The sequence below is a fragment of the Notolepis coatsorum genome (assembly GCF_963971535.1).
Source record: "Notolepis coatsorum genome assembly, chromosome: 6".
In the NCBI taxonomy this organism is placed as follows: domain Eukaryota; kingdom Metazoa; phylum Chordata; class Actinopteri; order Aulopiformes; family Paralepididae; genus Notolepis; species Notolepis coatsorum.
In genome coordinates this window covers 82,493,726-82,511,413 of record NC_140170.1, presented here as the reverse complement: position 1 = coordinate 82,511,413, position 17,688 = coordinate 82,493,726, and the positions used below count along the sequence as shown (strand labels likewise).

The 17,688-nt window shown below is 42.0% G+C and overlaps 1 protein-coding gene across 1 annotated transcript; it reads left to right on the top strand.

Moving 5' to 3' along the window:
• Positions 1-213: 213 nt before the first annotated feature.
• On the top strand, positions 214-17,246 carry ptgis (prostaglandin I2 (prostacyclin) synthase). Its single transcript, XM_084316890.1, has 10 exons — positions 214-322; positions 1,964-2,087; positions 2,561-2,736; positions 3,368-3,514; positions 4,988-5,100; positions 5,203-5,387; positions 9,311-9,470; positions 9,778-9,959; positions 15,237-15,388; positions 16,889-17,246. Exons 1-10 carry the CDS (start codon positions 252-254, stop codon positions 17,034-17,036), a joined length of 1,458 nt encoding a protein of 485 aa, XP_084173016.1. The 5' UTR covers positions 214-251; the 3' UTR covers positions 17,037-17,246.
• Positions 17,247-17,688: the final 442 nt, after the last annotated feature.

Below are 17,688 nucleotides of genomic sequence, written 5' to 3'. Positions count from 1 at the left end.
TTCCATTTGTGTGATTCTATTGTGTGACCGCATTGTATAACCTGCTATTTGGCAACTGTACTGCGGTCGATGACATGTTTGAGTGATACTGGTTGAGACACTTGGGTGAGCACCTGTCACCAGCCACACCCTCTCCACGCCTCTTCTCAGTGCGTTGGCTCTCAGATAATAGCCATAGTAATGTCGTGGAGACCCGTCAGCCATTTCAGAGTACAGTGGCAAGGGGAGAGGATACGTCTTCACACGGGAACATGTTATGGATGATATTATTGCTGCTTAATGGACTTGTTGCTCTAGTCTTCCTTTTCTCCACCCGCTCAAGGTAACAAAAAAAAGAAAACTCATGACTGTCTTGCTAATTTAATATTTTAAAAGTAAAACATTTTGGTGTGTTTTAGCCTGAAGACTTCCTCACAAATTAGGGAACTAACCCATCTGTTGTAACGATTTCTCAGAAATTATCAGTTGCAGATAACATTAAAGTACTTCTACAATTCATGTAATTTGAAATGTACAGTATGTCATGAATTGTATTGAAAACTATGCTTTCGAGGTAGTTTCCTGAACGCTATTTATGGACTGTATGTCCTGGGGCTTCTCCATTGAGACACTTGAGACGTACAGTATGTTAGTAGCACTAGCCGTATCAAACCAGCTCACAGAGAGAAAACAACTGTGGGAAGTCATTAGTCACCTGTTACTGTACGTCTTTCACTTAATCATTCTCTGTGTTAGTGTCACATGACATGGGATTGGGTACACAATACAGTACAGCTCAATACTAACAACTGCTAAGAGGATGAAGACCAAGACATAAATATACGGTACTGTGTAAGAAAAAGAGATAATAAAAAAATATACATCCAAAGGGGAAGAAACTGTACATTGGAGGGGGTGAGGGGGATTTTGACATTTACCGGGGCCAGTTTATAATTGCACCCACCCGTAGGTGCTCTTCGAGAGCAGTTTTGAAGGAGGGTAGGGATTCACATTCCTTTACGGCTTTGGGTAGGGCGTTCCACATTATTGTGGCATAATTGCTAAACGTGTTTAGTCCCTTGTTTGAGCAGAATCTGGGTTTCACATGATTTGTGGAGCTCCCTCTGGTGTTGTGGTCGTGGACTTCACTGACCTTTGGGAAGTATTTTGACATGTACATGGGTACCTTGGTCGTGTAGTATATCTTGTAGACCAGGCCCATTGCAAGTTGCTGTACTCTGTCGTCTACTCTAAGCCATCCTAGGTTGTCAAAAGGGGCAGGGGTGAGGTGGGTTCTAGGAGTCAGGTCAAGCAGTAGTCTGACCAGTTTGTTTTGTGATGTTTGTAGCCTTGTTTTTAGTGCCTTTGAGGTGATTTGGTACCATGCGGTGCAAGCATAGTCGTAGTACCCTTGAATGAGTGCTCCTGCCAGAGTCTTCAGGGTATTCTCATTTACCAGAGAGGAGATCCTGTACAAAAATCTTAGGTGGCGTCTTGTTTGCTTAGGGTTTTGAATTGCTCGGCCATCCATGCTGAAGAAAGCTTTAGATTTGACTCAATGTATTGTCATTGTACAAGAAGTGCAGAGTACAACGAAATGAAGAGTGCAGAGTAGCGGTAAAGAACATTGCAGTATACAGTATAACATGTGAATATGTGGAGTATACATGACAAAGCTACGTAGTAAATATGCTATGGTAATATACGTTATTATTATGTATGAATAGGCCTACATTACTATGGTAATAAACCATACTAGCCAGTGGTTAACTAAAATGAGTAGGTATGGATATATACAGATATAGATTATGTATACACTGTACAGTGTACAGTGTGGGTATATAGTGTATATATACAGATACATTTATAACAAAAACGTGTTTATTGAGATTGAAGGATGAGTGAACGTTAGTGAACTCAGATCCTGTTCTATTTAATTTGGTTGTTCATGGTTGACATTCATGTTTGTGTTTGTGTTCAACAGACAGAAGAACGAGCCACCATTAGACAAAGGCCTCATTCCGTGGCTGGGGCACGGGCTCGAGTTTGGTAAAGATGCGGCAAAGTTTTTAACCCGGATGAAAAACAAACATGGCGATATCTTTACGGTAAGGTCTCATAACGAATGTATTATTTTTAACAGGACATTATTCTTCTATGATTGATTGAAAGAGAACACATTTTGATTGACGGGGGGGGGGGAGTATTTTGGGGTACAGTAAAATACATACAGTATATTAAGTTAAAGGAACACGACAACTTTATGAGAAATGCACTTATTGTCTTCTCCAGAGTCAGACAGGAAGATAGACACCAATGTCTTCTCTGTGCGTTCAGTAGAAAGCTATGCGGCTGCAAGCTACCTGTAGCCTAGCTTAGCGCAAATGCATAGAAGCGGATACGGATCAGCTAGGCCAACAGCTAGGCTAGCTGATCCATATCCGCATCCATTAATTTGTGCTAAGCTAGGCTAGCTCGCGGCCATATCCATGTTCTTGTCCGACCCTGGAGAAGACAGCAAGTGCATTTCCCATGACGTTGGCGTGTTCCTTTTTAAAGACGATCACTGATGTTCTCTCAGGTGCGTGTTGCTGGCCATTACATCACCGTCCTGCTGGACCCTAACTCCTACGATGCAGTGCTGCATGATACGGTCTCCTTGGACTTCACCCGCAACAGGAAACTGCTGATGGAAAGAGTCTTCAGCCTGCAGCTGCCCGATGGCAACCACACAGTTGAGAGAGCATGGATGGAACAGTGAGTAATGACTAGAATGGAAAATACTGGAGCTTCTGGCAGGGGAAGTGCGGTGGAAGCGGAGTCATCAATTATGTCGTAGACGGATCTTCATGATCAATATGGGTTTAATAGTGAAACATAATACAAACAAGGTACATGTAGATTAATGAGCTTGGGCTGGGAGGAGTGCTCTCATCCTGGCCAGTTAGGAGACTAAAATGAAGAAGAAAAAATACTACATCGTATTTTAATGTTATGCACTCTGCTACTAAGGAATACACATTGCCATATTACTACCTACTATGATATTATGATGTCTATACTACTAGGCACTCAAGCCGGTAGCACTCAAGTTCAACACTGTTTGACGAACAATCTTACTGACCCTTAGCTGCCAGAGTTGTACCCTTCCTGCTGACTTGTTGTACAGGACTTGTAAGTCGCTTTGGATAAAAGCATCAGCTTAATGACTTTAATGTAAATGTAAATGTAGGAGACACAGGTGAAGAAGGGGATCCAGCTCTCTTGTGGATAGAGAAGGGCTGGGGTTATTGTTAGGAGCTATTGTTAGGACAAACAAAGGATTCCTCCACAGTAGTTACCATCATTTATGTACTGATGATGCATTCTCTGTTTGGCTTCCTCTCAGGCACTTCCATGGTCTTAATCTGGCCAAAGTCAGCAGCTCCATGAACGCCCACCTCCACACCCTGCTCCTGGCTGACCAAAGAGGCTGCCACCCTGGAGAGTGGAGACAAGATGGTCTCTTCAACCTCTGCTACAGTCTGCTGTTCAGGTAACACCATGGCACAATCCAGGGAAATAGCATTGGCCTTTTTTTTCTTCCATTTTTTATTTAAAGGTGCTGTAAGTGGTATTTTTATTGTTAAAATAAGTGGTATACAGGTTAAAATAATAGCTCTACATTCCGACAGCCATCACTGATATAGAGTGTTTGGTCAGTAACATGGGTCTCCTGGTCCCTCTGCTCTGCAGTATACACAAAATAAATGTTCTGGTATCCCGTCTCACTTTATCCAATCAGGAGAGACAACTCCACACTGCAAAAATGGTCTGACAAAAATAAGAAATAAAAACTAGGTATAAGCAAATATGTTATAAGTAAAACAATCTGCCAGTGCAGTAAGCAAATCTGGCAAAGCATATCTGAGGTCCTCTCTCCTGATTGGATAAATTGGGAACGGGATACCAGAATGTTTATTTTGTGTTTACTGCAGGCGGAGCTGTCAGAATGTAGAGCTATTTAACACTTTTATTATAATTTTTTTTAAACAAAGAAATATCACTTACAGTACCTTTAATCTTTATTTAACCAGGCTGGTCAATTGAGAACAAATTCTTATTCACAATGACAGCCTGGCGAGAGGACAAAAGGGTAACAGAGAAAGGGGACAAAGAAATTAAATAAAAAAGAAATAGCCGATACATACATGACAGAGGTAAGGGAAATAATTCAAACACACACCAAAGAAATAACAGAATAAAATTAAAAGGTATGTAAGACATGAAAATTGTCTATCTTTCAAAAAGCAGGTGTATGGTTTTATAACATCTTGCCAAAATGACTACAGTTGCCAATTAACCAGCTGGCTAAAACTGCCACATTTACAGTAATGTTGACTAATGTGTACTGTCCTTTTTAAATAAACTGAAACTGAAACTGAAGCAGAACAGACAAACTACAAACAGTTGTAGGTGTGTGTGTAAACAACTCTGCAATAGAGTCCTTAAAGTAGTGAGGGGGATCAATTTGTCCGCTGGGAGCAGCAAATTGGAAGGAGGATTGACCAAAGGAAATGTTAACAAGAGATGGATTTAGGTTATGGTGTCACCACAATACAGACCGGTAGCTATGGTCCTCCTGGAGTCAAAGAAACACAATTATATAAAAAAAAATTAAAAACACCAAATGATCTAAAAAGCATATAAACAAAATAGGTTACATTCCTACAATGATCAATGACAACAGTGTTAAAATTAATATGAATATATCTGCTCATACAGTCAGGTTATCTTAGTGTAAAAAGAAAACCTTCAGCGTTTTCCTAAAGGTCACGGGAGGTTATCTCCATAGGCAAACTATTACATTGTGAAAGTTTGAGGATGTAAATTTCTTTTTATAATAATAATAAAAAAAATAATAAAAATTACAATATTTTGTATTCAGAACACATGCTATAGTAATGTACCAGTATATTCAAAGCATACCAAACAAGAGAATTCTCTCCAACCTTGTCTTTATATTCAGGGCGGGGTATCTCGCAATGTTCGAGAAGAGCAACAACGTTACCGCTGTCTACAAAGAGTTCCGCAGGTTCGATAACCTTCTGGGTAAACTGGCGCGCTGCACACTCAAGCAAGGTAAGAATAAACACTGCCAAGCAAGGTAAACACAAACACTGCCATGTATCTCTCCCTGGAACTGTACAGTACAGCATATATTATGTTGAATCTCTTCAACAGATGAAAAGAAGACAGCCACCTCGTCCCGGGAGGACCTGTGGGAGCTCCTGGTGTCCCCGGCCGGGCTGGGAAGGGGGTCAGAGAGCGGCTCCTGGCAACAGAGCTACCAGGAGTTCCTACAGGAGAAGGGGGTAGACGCAGAGATGCAGAGACGAGCCTTGCTGCTTCAGCTGTGGACCACCCAGGTGATTGTTTACTACTCTTACTGCACACACACACACACACACACACACACACACACACACACACACACACACACACACACACACACACTCACACACACACACACACACACACACACACACACATTTAGGTTTATGCTAAATATGGGGACATTACATAGACTTAGATGTATTCTGTAACTAACCCTAACCCTACATTTAAGTAATAATCCTAACCTTAGGGGCGCTCCAGCAGCACACCATATAGCGCGCTGAGTCGCGAAGCGGTCATCCCGGGTTCGCTTCCCACACCCGGTGACCATTTGCCGCATGTCTTCCCCTCTTCTCCTCCCGTTCTCCCCCTCCTCTATCGGTCCTGCGTGACCAGGAAAAAGATGTAAAAATGCTAAAAGATAATTAAAGAAATAATAATAATAATCCTAACCTTAACATAACCCTGACCATGACACTACAATAGCTCATCAAACAAAATCAAGACGTCAAACATGTCCTTGTTTGGTCCCAAAATCTAGGTGTTTATTCTCAAAACCGGTTCTCGTTTTGTGATTGTACTGGGAAGCTCCCAGGTATGAATGTACAGTATTTAACTGTGTGAATATGAAGCAGGGCGTTGCTGAAAAAGAGCATCCATGCTCAGCGAACCCTGGGTAAATAAAGGATACAAAATGTATTAAATAAACATGCCCCCCCCCCTACACACACACACACGCACGCACGCACGCACGCACGCTCGCACGCACGCACGCACGCACGCACGCACGCACACACACACACACACACACACACACACACACACACACACACACACACACACTGCCAGACGAATGACACCTCTCCAGTCCTCTGCCACGGGACACGCTGGAGCTGTGCTCACAGTACAGTACGCTATTGTGAATAGGACAGGTTCAGGTTCAGGATTCTCTCTCCTCCCAATGGCTGTTCCTGCCTCAACTTGTGACTCAGCGTGGGAACAGGAATGCAGCCAGGTTTTCAATTCATGTAACACGTTGTTTCCACGAGAGTCCAGAGTTCTAGCCCGTCGATGGCTGAACACAATGAGCTGGAGTGGGCACAGTACCACTCAGCGTAGCTGAGTTGAAGAGGTTGGTCGAAACCCACTGTACTAAAGAATAGCAGGCCCTTCTGAATTGGCTCAGTGGTAGTAAGTGGCGTAACTGTGCACTGTACCATGCGCTGTTGGCTTCAGACTTGTCAGTTTGAGTCCGGTAGGGAGATTCTCCTCTGCATAGCATGGTGGTCGCCTCTTTAGATTCGATTAAATTAGATTACATTTTATTGTCATTATACAGCACAAGTAGTAGCCTACAGTACAATGAAATTAAGTTTGGCATCCAACCAATAGTGCAGATGTAGCAGTAATTTGCAATAGTAATATACAATGTACAGGTGATTAAACTGGGTATACTGGGGATATGATGCTAATCAGATGTATGTACAGAGTTGTAATATAATATGTACAGTGATACAGGTATAAAGACAGTATGGTAGTAGTCACAGCAGCATAACTAGTAAGAGTAGGATATGTACAGATATATATATATATATGTAAAAGGATTATGTGCAGTTAAGTACAGACAGGTGTGGATATATATACAGTGAGAATATATATATATGGTATTGTACAGAGATGAATTATCTGAAGGAGGTTGCAGTACACAACGTTGTGAATTGTAATTGTCAGTGAAAGGGGAACAATTTCAAACGTGTTATTTCTGGGAAAGTTCAATCAACATATGTGAGCTACTCTCTCCCCCAACGCCAGGAATAAGTGAAGTAATGATCAAACGTAACATGTATGAATTCATCATATCATGTCTTCTACTTACTACATGTACCTCCCCTCCCCCCTCCCCCATGCTGCTATGATGCCTGAATTTCCCCAAGAGGATCAATAAAGGAATATCTTATCTTATCTTAAGTTTGGTGGTGTTCCCTTTTAAGTCTAGTGGAGGAAGTACCAAGCAGAGTGTAATAATGACTGATTTGGGCTAACCAGTCAAGACAAGTCCAGTTGAATAAACGGTGCATTTGCATTATTCCACCAGATGGGGGAGATAGTGCACTGTCTGACTGTCTTCATATCCAGGGTTCAGGCATGCTACAGTACACATATTTTGCTATATCCTCCTTTTATCCTACAATCCCCCCCACCACCACACACACCGGGGGGCAACACAGACAAAGGAAGCGGATGAGAGAGAGGGAGAGTCCTTGGCCAAGTTTGTGTCAACTAAGGACAGCCAGTCCTCCCAACATTATTGTTTAATGCCTAATCACGTCTGCTAGGATGTTGGAGCACACGGTCGCAGGCTGGGGCCAGAGAAACTGGAGCACCGCTGGAGAGGATAGGGATTCGAATTGAGACGGGGGAGAGGAATGTGCCAGAGTGAATGTTGCTTTAGCCAGACCGAATGTCAACCAAGCTGTCCTCAAGTCACAGCCCACTGGGAGTCAGTCAAAGACAGGCTGTGCACTAGAATGAACCCTTTCACTACCACACTACAGAAGGTTAACCTTTCACTACCACACTACAGACGGTTAATGGTGAAAGGGTTAACCTTCTGTAGTGTGGTTGTGAAAGGGTTAACAATTTGTCGTGTGGCAGTGAAAGGGTTAACCTTCTGTATTGTTGCAGTGAAAGGGTTAACCCTTTGGTAGTGTGATAGTGAAAGGGTTAAAAGAGGCTCCAGGAACCTTTTGGGGGTTCCTCACCAGCTGCCACCGTGAGGGAACCTTTTCAGCTCCAACCGGGTTCCTTGAGGAATAATAGGTACAGACGTCAACATTCTAACTCGGCCCAAGTCGATTTCCCCAAGTCCAGTGTTTGCTAAATTCAAAGGTGATGGGAAATAACCTAGCCTGTTTCCTAGCAACGCAATTCCACTGAAACTGTCTTATCGGCTGCTTCCCCATTCTCATAGTCGCAAACGGTCAGCGTAATTGATAATGCTGTTAGTCCCGATTGTAATCGGTAGGTTTATCTTTCTGTTATGGTCACAAGACTAGTGGTGATGATGTGCTCTCCGCATCTCGGGGAAAAAAAAGGAAAGGAGAATTCATCAGAAATCCTGTGCTCCTGTCTGGAGGTTCGGTCCGCACTCATGAACCATTAATGGCCTGTGTCTGTCTTCTGAAATAAATCACAGATTCAGTGACCCGGCGATTCACCCTACAGTAGAGGCTCTTACTCACACCCCAGGATGCCATGGTAACTTCTGGTTAATTTGTGCCTCCGAATGACATTCAGAAATGTCCTTGTCCTACATCTGTTAGGTCAAACGGCATATGGCAAAATGTTTCAACCGTTTTTGGTGTGTGTGTCTATGTGTGTGCGTGCGTGTAATGCCGTATTAGATCTGTGATCTGACAGGGCAGAGAGACAAACGTTAGATTTCTTTCACTCGCTGCCGGGAGTTGACCATAGCTGTCAATGGAGAGCTGACCTGAGGGAGAGGCAGCGAGGTGAGCAGAGACGCTCCCCTGAACCCACACAGCAATTACTGTCTAACAGGGCCAGGCATCGCTCCCCGTGACCGCTCCCAGTGGCACTGTCTTGTCTACAGGGTCCAGTGATCCAGGCCACTGCTGCTTCTATCAACCCTACACTCCGACAGGGGGGGGGGGGGGGGGGGGGGGGCTGGCTGTCACCATTCTTAAAAATAGACTCCATCATGAGTTGTATCATACATCCAAAGCATACAAAGCACGTATCCAAGCGTAGCTCCCCTGTCCACACGTACAAAAAGATCAGTCTGTGTGTTCAAAGTATATACATTGACTTGGGTGGAAATGGAAATGTTTCATGTTACTTCAAAGTAAGGTTTTATTTTTACCAAGTCACATGTGTGCTCAGTATTGATATGAGTGACTCAGTGCTGGTGTTTTTTTGTTTTTGTTTTGTTTAGGGTAATGCCGGCCCGGCTGCCTTCTGGCTGCTAGGCTTCCTGCTTACTCACCCCGCGGCCCTGAGGGCTGTCAGGGCCGAGATCAGAGGCCCTCTGCGGGAGGCCTCGCTCCAGCATCTCCCTCTAGACACGCTGGAGACGCACAGCACACCTGTGTTCGGTAAGGAGGAGCTGCTCGCTGCCGGCCTTTTCAATTATTCACTTGAACTCGTCCACCTCGGGGCTTAGCCCGTCCAGTGAAATGGAAAGAAGGAGGGTAATAAAAAAAAAAAACAGAGGCTCAACATAACTATGGGGAATTACAAGACGGGTGCAGTGTACTGAATAAGTCAAGTTGGACGTACGCAAGAATTCAATGAGTAAAGTGGGATGTGTGCGAGAATTTTATTGAAAATGAAAAAGTGTTTTCCAGGTATTCAAACATCATCCACTGGACTCTCTCTCTCCCTCCCTCTCTCTCTCTGCAGATAGTGTTCTGAGTGAGACCTTGCGACTCACCGCAGGGGCCATCATCTCCAGAGAGGTGGTGGAGGACAAGGTCCTGCATATGGCCAGCGGTCAGGAGTACCACCTGAGACGAGGGGACAGGCTGTGTGTGTTCCCACTCCTCAGCCCTCAGATGGACCCCCAGATACATCACGAACCACAGGTAAGCTAGTAAATAGGGTACACACACACGGAAACATGCTCACAACAGGACCAAGGACCAATGCCCCAGGCCAGAACACAACACTAAACATGTGTAATGCAGATTTCAAAAGAAGGAAATGTTACTTAGTGTAATGCAGATTTCAAAAGAAGGAAATGTTACTTGGTGTAATGCAGATTTCAAAAGAAGGAAATGTTACTTGGTGTAATGCAGATTTCAAAGACAGAAATGTTACTTGGTGTAATGCAGATTTCAAACACAGAAATGTTACTTAGTGTAATGCATATTTCAAATGCATATTTCATGAGATGAGATGATGACTCAACATTCTGTGGCGGGAAAATTACTTTTGCCCCACATAGGCTATCCCTAAACTACAAACTATAACTTCTGAAAATTAAATTGGTTTGAGAGTTGAGTGAAAGAGTTGGAAGGTGTAAGGTCATTATGATTTCCCAGGAAGTAGGCTGTCGAGTGAAATGATGAAAATAAAAATAAATGAATAATTTCACTGTATTTAATACTTCCAGGAATATCTTACATACAGTACAGTACATGCCAACTCATTAGTTTCAAGTTTCTTTATTAGTTGTCATACAGAAGTACAGAATACTTTTATACAAAATGCTTCTTTCTGTTACGCTCCAGAGACTGTGCTAGACAAAAGGATAAGTATAAAATAAGTATAGCAAGTATAAAATTGAAGTCACGTACGTAGACACAAGTGTTCAGTATGTACATATGTACAATGTTCAATGCAGAGTAGAAGTAACTGAGTTACCATACAATATACTATACAATATACTAATTACAATATACTATATAGTGCAAAGCAGAAATGGGATGAGGTACAATTTAGGTACAATTTACAGTAAGGTGTACTGAGTTATGGGTTGTAGTGCAAATTCTTTGCCAATAAATATAAAGTGTGTTTAGGTGTTCTAAAGTGTGTAGAGTGGGTGCTGCAGTGAGTTGTTTGTTTAAAGTGAGTGTGTGCATGTGGATGTGTGTGCTGTGAGTGCTTTTGATGGTTGTTGCATAGTGTTATTGTTCGTTGAGCAACCTGATGGCCTGGGGATAGAAGCTTCTTCTGAGTCTTTCTGTGCTTGCCATGAGACTCCGGTATCGCTCCGGTATCGCTTGCCATTAACTCAAATAAGTCTTACACCCAAGGATTTTGTACAACATTGTTCATTGTTTTGGGATATGTGTGAGATTACGTGCTTAATGAATGAGCTTTATTTGTTAATTCCTTTGCTAGTGCTCCTTTAATTGATGTTCTTCTCTTGAATTAGATGAAGAGACTTTCTATAAAGCCACAATTCTATTGCCTTCATTGTGACATTTCACGACGTTTTATTAAGCTGTATTACTGTACGCTACAAGGTGGGATTTAAACGGGGACAGGATTAGGCGGAGTAGGTTAAATGGCTAAGGTAAAAAGATCCTCGGGGATAAACCGGGGAAGGCCTGCCATTGAGATAAACACACAAGGACTGGGAGGGAGTCGAGCACAGCAGCACGTGAATAAACTACATTATCCTTGACACAGCCATTAACATTCACTGTCCCAGTTGCCTTGAAGTGCCACAAAAGTACATGTGTTACCCATTTCTCAATGAAATAGGATGTAGCGCTGGGGGGGGGGGCTTAATTAATGGTATATTATAGACAACTTTTATGAAAATATTGCGAGAGCGATGAAAGACCAAAAGAAATGGGGAGATGTGGAAATAGTCATGGGCGATTTCAACGCCAAATTAGGTGAAGAAAGAGTTGATGTTGTTGTCGGACCTTTTGGTCTGGGTATAAGAAACGATAGAGGAGATAGACTAGTGGATTTTTGCAGGAAGAACCAATTGTGGGTCACCAACACTTGGTTTGAACAACGTAAATCTGCAAGACACACATGGAGATCTCCTGATGGAAACACTAGAAACCAAATTGATTACATTATGATAAACTACAGATACAAGAAAGGAATAACAAACTCTAAGGCACGACCATCTGCAGACTGTGGTTCAGATCATATTCCAGTAGTGATGAAAATGAAGATCAAACTGAAAACCATCAAAAAAAGAAAACGACACACAAAAGATGGGACGTGAAGAGAAGTGAACAAAACATTAGAAAATAGAGAGTTAGCAGATATTGAAGATCCACAAGAACTATGGACAAAACTGAAAGAAGAACTGGGAAGCGTTGCAGACATAATCTGTGGTAAACCAGAAAAAGTTGAGAAACAAGAGTGGATGACGAAAGACATTCTGGATGAGATGAAAAAGAGAGCAGACATGAAGAATGCGGACAGAAAAACTGAATACAACAGAGCAAAACGAAAAGTACAGAAGATGTGTAGAGATGCAAAAGAGAAGTATTACAAAGAAAAATGCAAGGAAATTGAAGATCTAGACAAGAAGCACAACCCTCTCATGTACAACAAGATCCAACAACTAACAAGGAAGAGGAAAAAAACAACCCAAGGTGTCAGAGACAAAGAAGGAAAACTGCTCCTTGACGAGAAGGAAATAATCAATAGATGGGCAGAGTATGTGGAAACACTATACAAAGACCAGAACAGAACATCAGACACAGGAATTAGTCTAGAAGAGATAGAAAAAGTCCAGATCACGAAAAAAGAAGTTGAAGAGGCTGTGAAGTCACTGGCCACGGACAGATCGCCCGGCGAGGATGAGATCCCTGCTGAACTGATTAAGAACTCTGGTGACAGATGCATCGAGCTCCTTGTGAAACTGGTAAACAACATCTATAACTCAGGAAATATTCCAAATGATTTCCTAAAATCAATGTTCATTCCGATCCCAAAGACCGGAAGAGCCACAGAATGCAACAATTACAGGACTATCAGTTTGATATCTCATGCATCAAAAGTACTCCTGAAAATCATCAAGAACAGAATAGAACCCATAATTGAACATCAGCTCTCGGATAGCCAAATGGGTTTTTTTGCAAAGGAAAAGGAACAAGAGATGCAATCTGCCAACTCAGAATCATTCGTGAAAAATCGATAGACCAACAGAAGAAGCTGTATATTTGCTTCATCGATTTCACGAAGGCCTTCGACAGAGTTGAACATACAACATTGATGAGAACAATGGAAGAATTCAAAATACCAGTTTCTGACCGAAGAATAATTGCCCACTTATACTGGAGGCAGAAGGCTAATGTTAGAATAGGAAAGGAGAAATCAAGAGAATTCCCGGTGGAGAAGGGTGTAAGACAAGGATGCATCTTGTCCCCTGTACTCTTTAATATGTACAGTGAATCATTGATGAAAAAAGGTCTGCGAGGAGGGAAAGGAGTTAAACTTGGCGAAGAGAACATCACCAATATAAGATACGCGGATGACACTGCTATAGTCTGTAACTGTCAAGAAGATCTACAGGACATGATGAATAAGCTGAATGTCGAATGCAAAAACTATGGAATGTCGCTAAACACAAAGAAAACTAAAGTAATGATCATTGAAAAAACACCAGGAACTGTTTGTAAAATACAGGTGGATGGAGAAAAACTTGAACAAGTGAAGGAGTACATGTACCTTGGAAGCTGGATCAGTGAAGGTGGAAGAGCTAACATGGACATTAAGAGAATAACCGGAATTGCAAAGGGCGCATTCTGGAACCATAAAGAATTATTGAGAAGAAACAGTTCGAAAACGAAGACCAGGATTTTGGAAACGTATGTTATGTCAGTCTTTTCATACGGAGCAGAAGCATGGACGCTGAATGAAGAGGCAAAGAGGATGATAGACTCTTTTGAAATGTGGACGCTGAGGAAGATGCTGAAGATAACATGGAAGGATAAGATCAAAAATGAGGAGGTACTGAGAAGAGCGGATATGCAAGGAGGACAGCTGCTGGAGAGGTTGAAAAAGAGAAAGATGGAGTTGTGCGGGCATGTTCTGAGAGGATCCAGCGGGGAGATGTTCAAGAAGGTGGTGATGGGGAAGGTGGATGGAAAGAGAGGAAGTGGAAGACCAAGAAGAGGCTGGGTAGACGACGTCTGTGATTGGAGCGGAGTGAGAGGCAGAGTCACGGAGTTGGAGAGAAGAAGTGGGGACAGAATGGGTTGGAGACTGATAGGCAACCTTCGGAACGAAGAAGCCACCTAAGGATGATGATGATGAATTGATTTGTCAAATCAAAATTGACAGCAATGTTAGCCATCGCTCTATCGCCAACGACCAATTGGGGAGGAGCTTTGATATTATGGGAGGAGGGAGGTGGGATTTTATTTTATTTGTGATGATGATGATGATGATGATGATGATGATGATGATGATGATGATGATGATGATGATGATGATGATGATGATGATGATGATGGTCATCATATAATATTGGATTGAGTTTTTATTTATGCCCTTGGTTTCTGAATGGAGGAATAGAGCAGAATATAATTTAGAAATAAAATAGGAGAAAAAAAATATAAATAATAAAATGCATTATTACATCGCTGTATACAGTCAGGTACATGATGTCCATTGACACCCAGGCACTTGAAGGTTCGACATACACTATAATGTACAAGTACAAGACTTGGGGCCCAAAGGTGTTATAGTGGTTAAAGGGGCGCTTCAACAAAAAACAATACTGATTTATTTTGCACATAATGTCACATGCATCCGTTTTGCACACATTCATTTAGTTGGACAGTTATTGGGAGTAAATTAGTTTGAACATGACCACCAGTGACATCATCGGGGACATTGACTCCTTTTGTGTTGTGTTCATTACAGATCAATGGAAGGATTCAATGTCCCTGATGACAAGTGCCCTTTAAACCCTTTCAGACACTACCACACTACAGAAGGTTAACCTTTCACTACCACACTACAGAAGGTTAACCTTTCACTACCACACTAAGAACGCTTACTCAGAATTCCATTTTAGGATTTCTACCACTCTATAAGACGGTTTCATTGGAATTCTGTTGCTAGGGAACAGTTAGGACCCACATGTATATTCTGTCAGCTATTGCATCAGCAAACATTGCTGGAAATAAACGTTGGGTCCTTTTAGAATGTTATTGTAGTCACTTTGAAACCGTCTATAGCTTTCAATGACCTGCAGCTGTTGTGACATCTTTAGAATGTCCAATTAAAAAAAATCCAATCTCATATAACTGAAAGTGTGTAAAAAATCATTATATATATAATAATATCATACATGTGATTGTATAATCCAGTTATTATGAAGTAATATGGTAACATCAGACGTTCATGTTCATATTGTTATTATCTTTTCTTAACAGAATTTTAAGTATGACCGCTTCCTGAACGACGACATGACAGAGAAAAAGGAGTTCTATAAAGGCGGGGAAAGGTTGAAGTATTACACCATGCCTTGGGGTGCAGGGAACAACGTCTGTGTGGGGAGAAAACTCGCCATCAGCTCCATCAAACAGTGAGTATTTATTTATTTTTTATTCAACCTTTATTTAACCCACGGAGGTCCCTTGCGATTAAAATCTCTTTTTTCGAGGGAGACCTGGCCAATATACAGTAGCACACCACTACAAAGTTACCAAATTATAAAATAGAGCATGTTAAAAACAGACAAGGGACAAGAGATACATAATAGAAAATCCAGCTTATGGACAGCAATTACACTCTTCTCTGCTTCTTTACCAGAGCTTTGAACTCTCCCAGGGAGACAAAATCATTAAGCTGTAGGTTATTCCATGACCAGGGCGCAAAATAGGAGAAAGCTGCTCTAAGTTCTGAGCAAATCCTGCGTACCTGGTAGAGCAGCCATCTAGTGGAGCGAACATTACAGCAGCTGGTGCTGAGTGATAGGAGAGTACACAGACATACAGGGAGTTTACCCTGTTGATTCTATCGCTGTGTGCAAAAGCTTTTTTAAATGATATGTTCTCTCAATGAGCAACGTGTTTAATGATGATCACTGCATTTACAATCACATTGTGATGTCTTGAGAGGACAACCTGATGAGAGTGGAGGACAACCTAGTGGAGGACAACCTGATGACACAATAGTAGGCCTACGTCTGGAATGGATACTGCATCTGATTACATAGGTTAAAGGTCAATCCTGTAATCCGCAATGAGTAGAAAAACATGGAGCAAATGAGCAGAGATCTATAGGGAGATTCAGTAGCCTTAATAGACCTCTCGTGTGTAGTCATTCTTGGCCAAATAAGGTTTGGCAGGTCCCTCGGCATGGGAAAATTAATGGGTTATTAAACTAGCTTTGTCTGTGGTTCATACAGACTCTTAGCCTTGAACGAGGTCTTCTAATATTGATTTATCTCTCTGATAAGGCAGGGGATTTATAATTTTGAGGTGGCATTTTTGCATTTCAAAAGCATTGCAGCTCAGGTCCCCCGACATCACCAGTCATTTAGTGTTAGCAATGTGGCTCTTGAAAATAGGCGAGTTAGCAAAACACATCATCCTCCTGTAAAACGTGCCTTTACTTCTCACCACGAATGCAGCATAAAGGACAACATTACTGGCCAACGGGAAAGGAAAACACAGTTCATTTTCACCATCGTTTTTTTTTGTATTACATGATGACAGTATCTTTGCGAACCATCTACCTAAGAGGATCTCTTTTCAAGCAAACAATTGCACATGCTTGGGCACCTTTCTATTAAAATCATGCTTGCATGGACACATATTCCAATTGGAATGATGGGATCTTGGGGGGGGGGGGGCTTTAGTGTCCCAGGGCCCCTTATGGTCCAAGGCCAGGTCATCTGCCTATGTCCCCGTCAGTAATCCAGGCATGTCCTTTCCACACGCCCCCCCCCCCCCCCCCCCCCTGCTTCCAGCTCACCCACAACGCCGCTGCAGTTACCCCCATGCATGGAAAGAGTGGACAAAATCAAAATGCATACTGTTGCCACTGTTTCTAAACCCCTTTATGACCCTCTGCGATTCAGGTTTGTGTTCATGATGCTGACCCGTCTAGACCTGGAGATGTGTGACACGGACGCCAGCTTGCCGCCCGTCAACTCCAGTCGCTATGGGTTCGGGATGCTTCAACCTGACGGAGACCTGCAGGTCCGGTACCGACTCAAGACAACATGACACCACTGACTGAGACATTCTGCTGGGCGTTTGCACTTGATATTATAAAGCTGTTTTGTTGATTGATACAACTTGTACTTTGTATAGTGTACAGTAACATTTATACTCTTTGTTGTTTGTTATGTCCCTCTTAATATTTAATTTGGTTGTACACAGTGAAATTGTATTTGTTGTTGTTGTTGTTTTATAATAAAACCAAATAAACCCTGATGTAATGTGCATGTTATATGGTGTAAATCATATGCTTCAATATCAAAACTCTCACAATATGTGGCCAATGTTGGCTATAGGATGATCTGTAGATTTAAAGCTTGTTAGAAATTCGGTATCACACTAGGAACTGTGATTGATTGATTGATTGATTGAAAAGTTTATTAACAGATTGCAGAATGGGTACAGTACAGTACATCTCAATACAATTGTTAAGGGGATGCAGACCAGAGAAAGACTTTCGTCTTGTTTACATCAGGGTCCCCCATTTTCAATTCATCATAACATATATGACATACATGACATACAGATAGACAGTACTGCTACATCTATACATTTATGACATATCAGATTTGCAAATACAGTACTGTTTGTGATACAAAAGTGTCCAGAAAAGGAGTGTATATACATTTGGCGTAGAAACTGTACATTGGAGGAGGTT

Excerpts from the sequence above, each read along its gene's own strand:
- ptgis (XM_084316890.1), top strand. The coding sequence starts at position 252 with ATGTTATGGATGATATTATTGCTGCTTAATGGACTTGTTGCTCTAGTC. Across the intron at positions 2,737-3,367 it reads GAGAGAGCATGGATGGAACA|GCACTTCCATGGTCTTAATC; the intron begins GTGAGTAATGAC and ends GCTTCCTCTCAG. Across the intron at positions 9,960-15,236 it reads AGATACATCACGAACCACAG|AATTTTAAGTATGACCGCTT; the intron begins GTAAGCTAGTAA and ends TTTTCTTAACAG.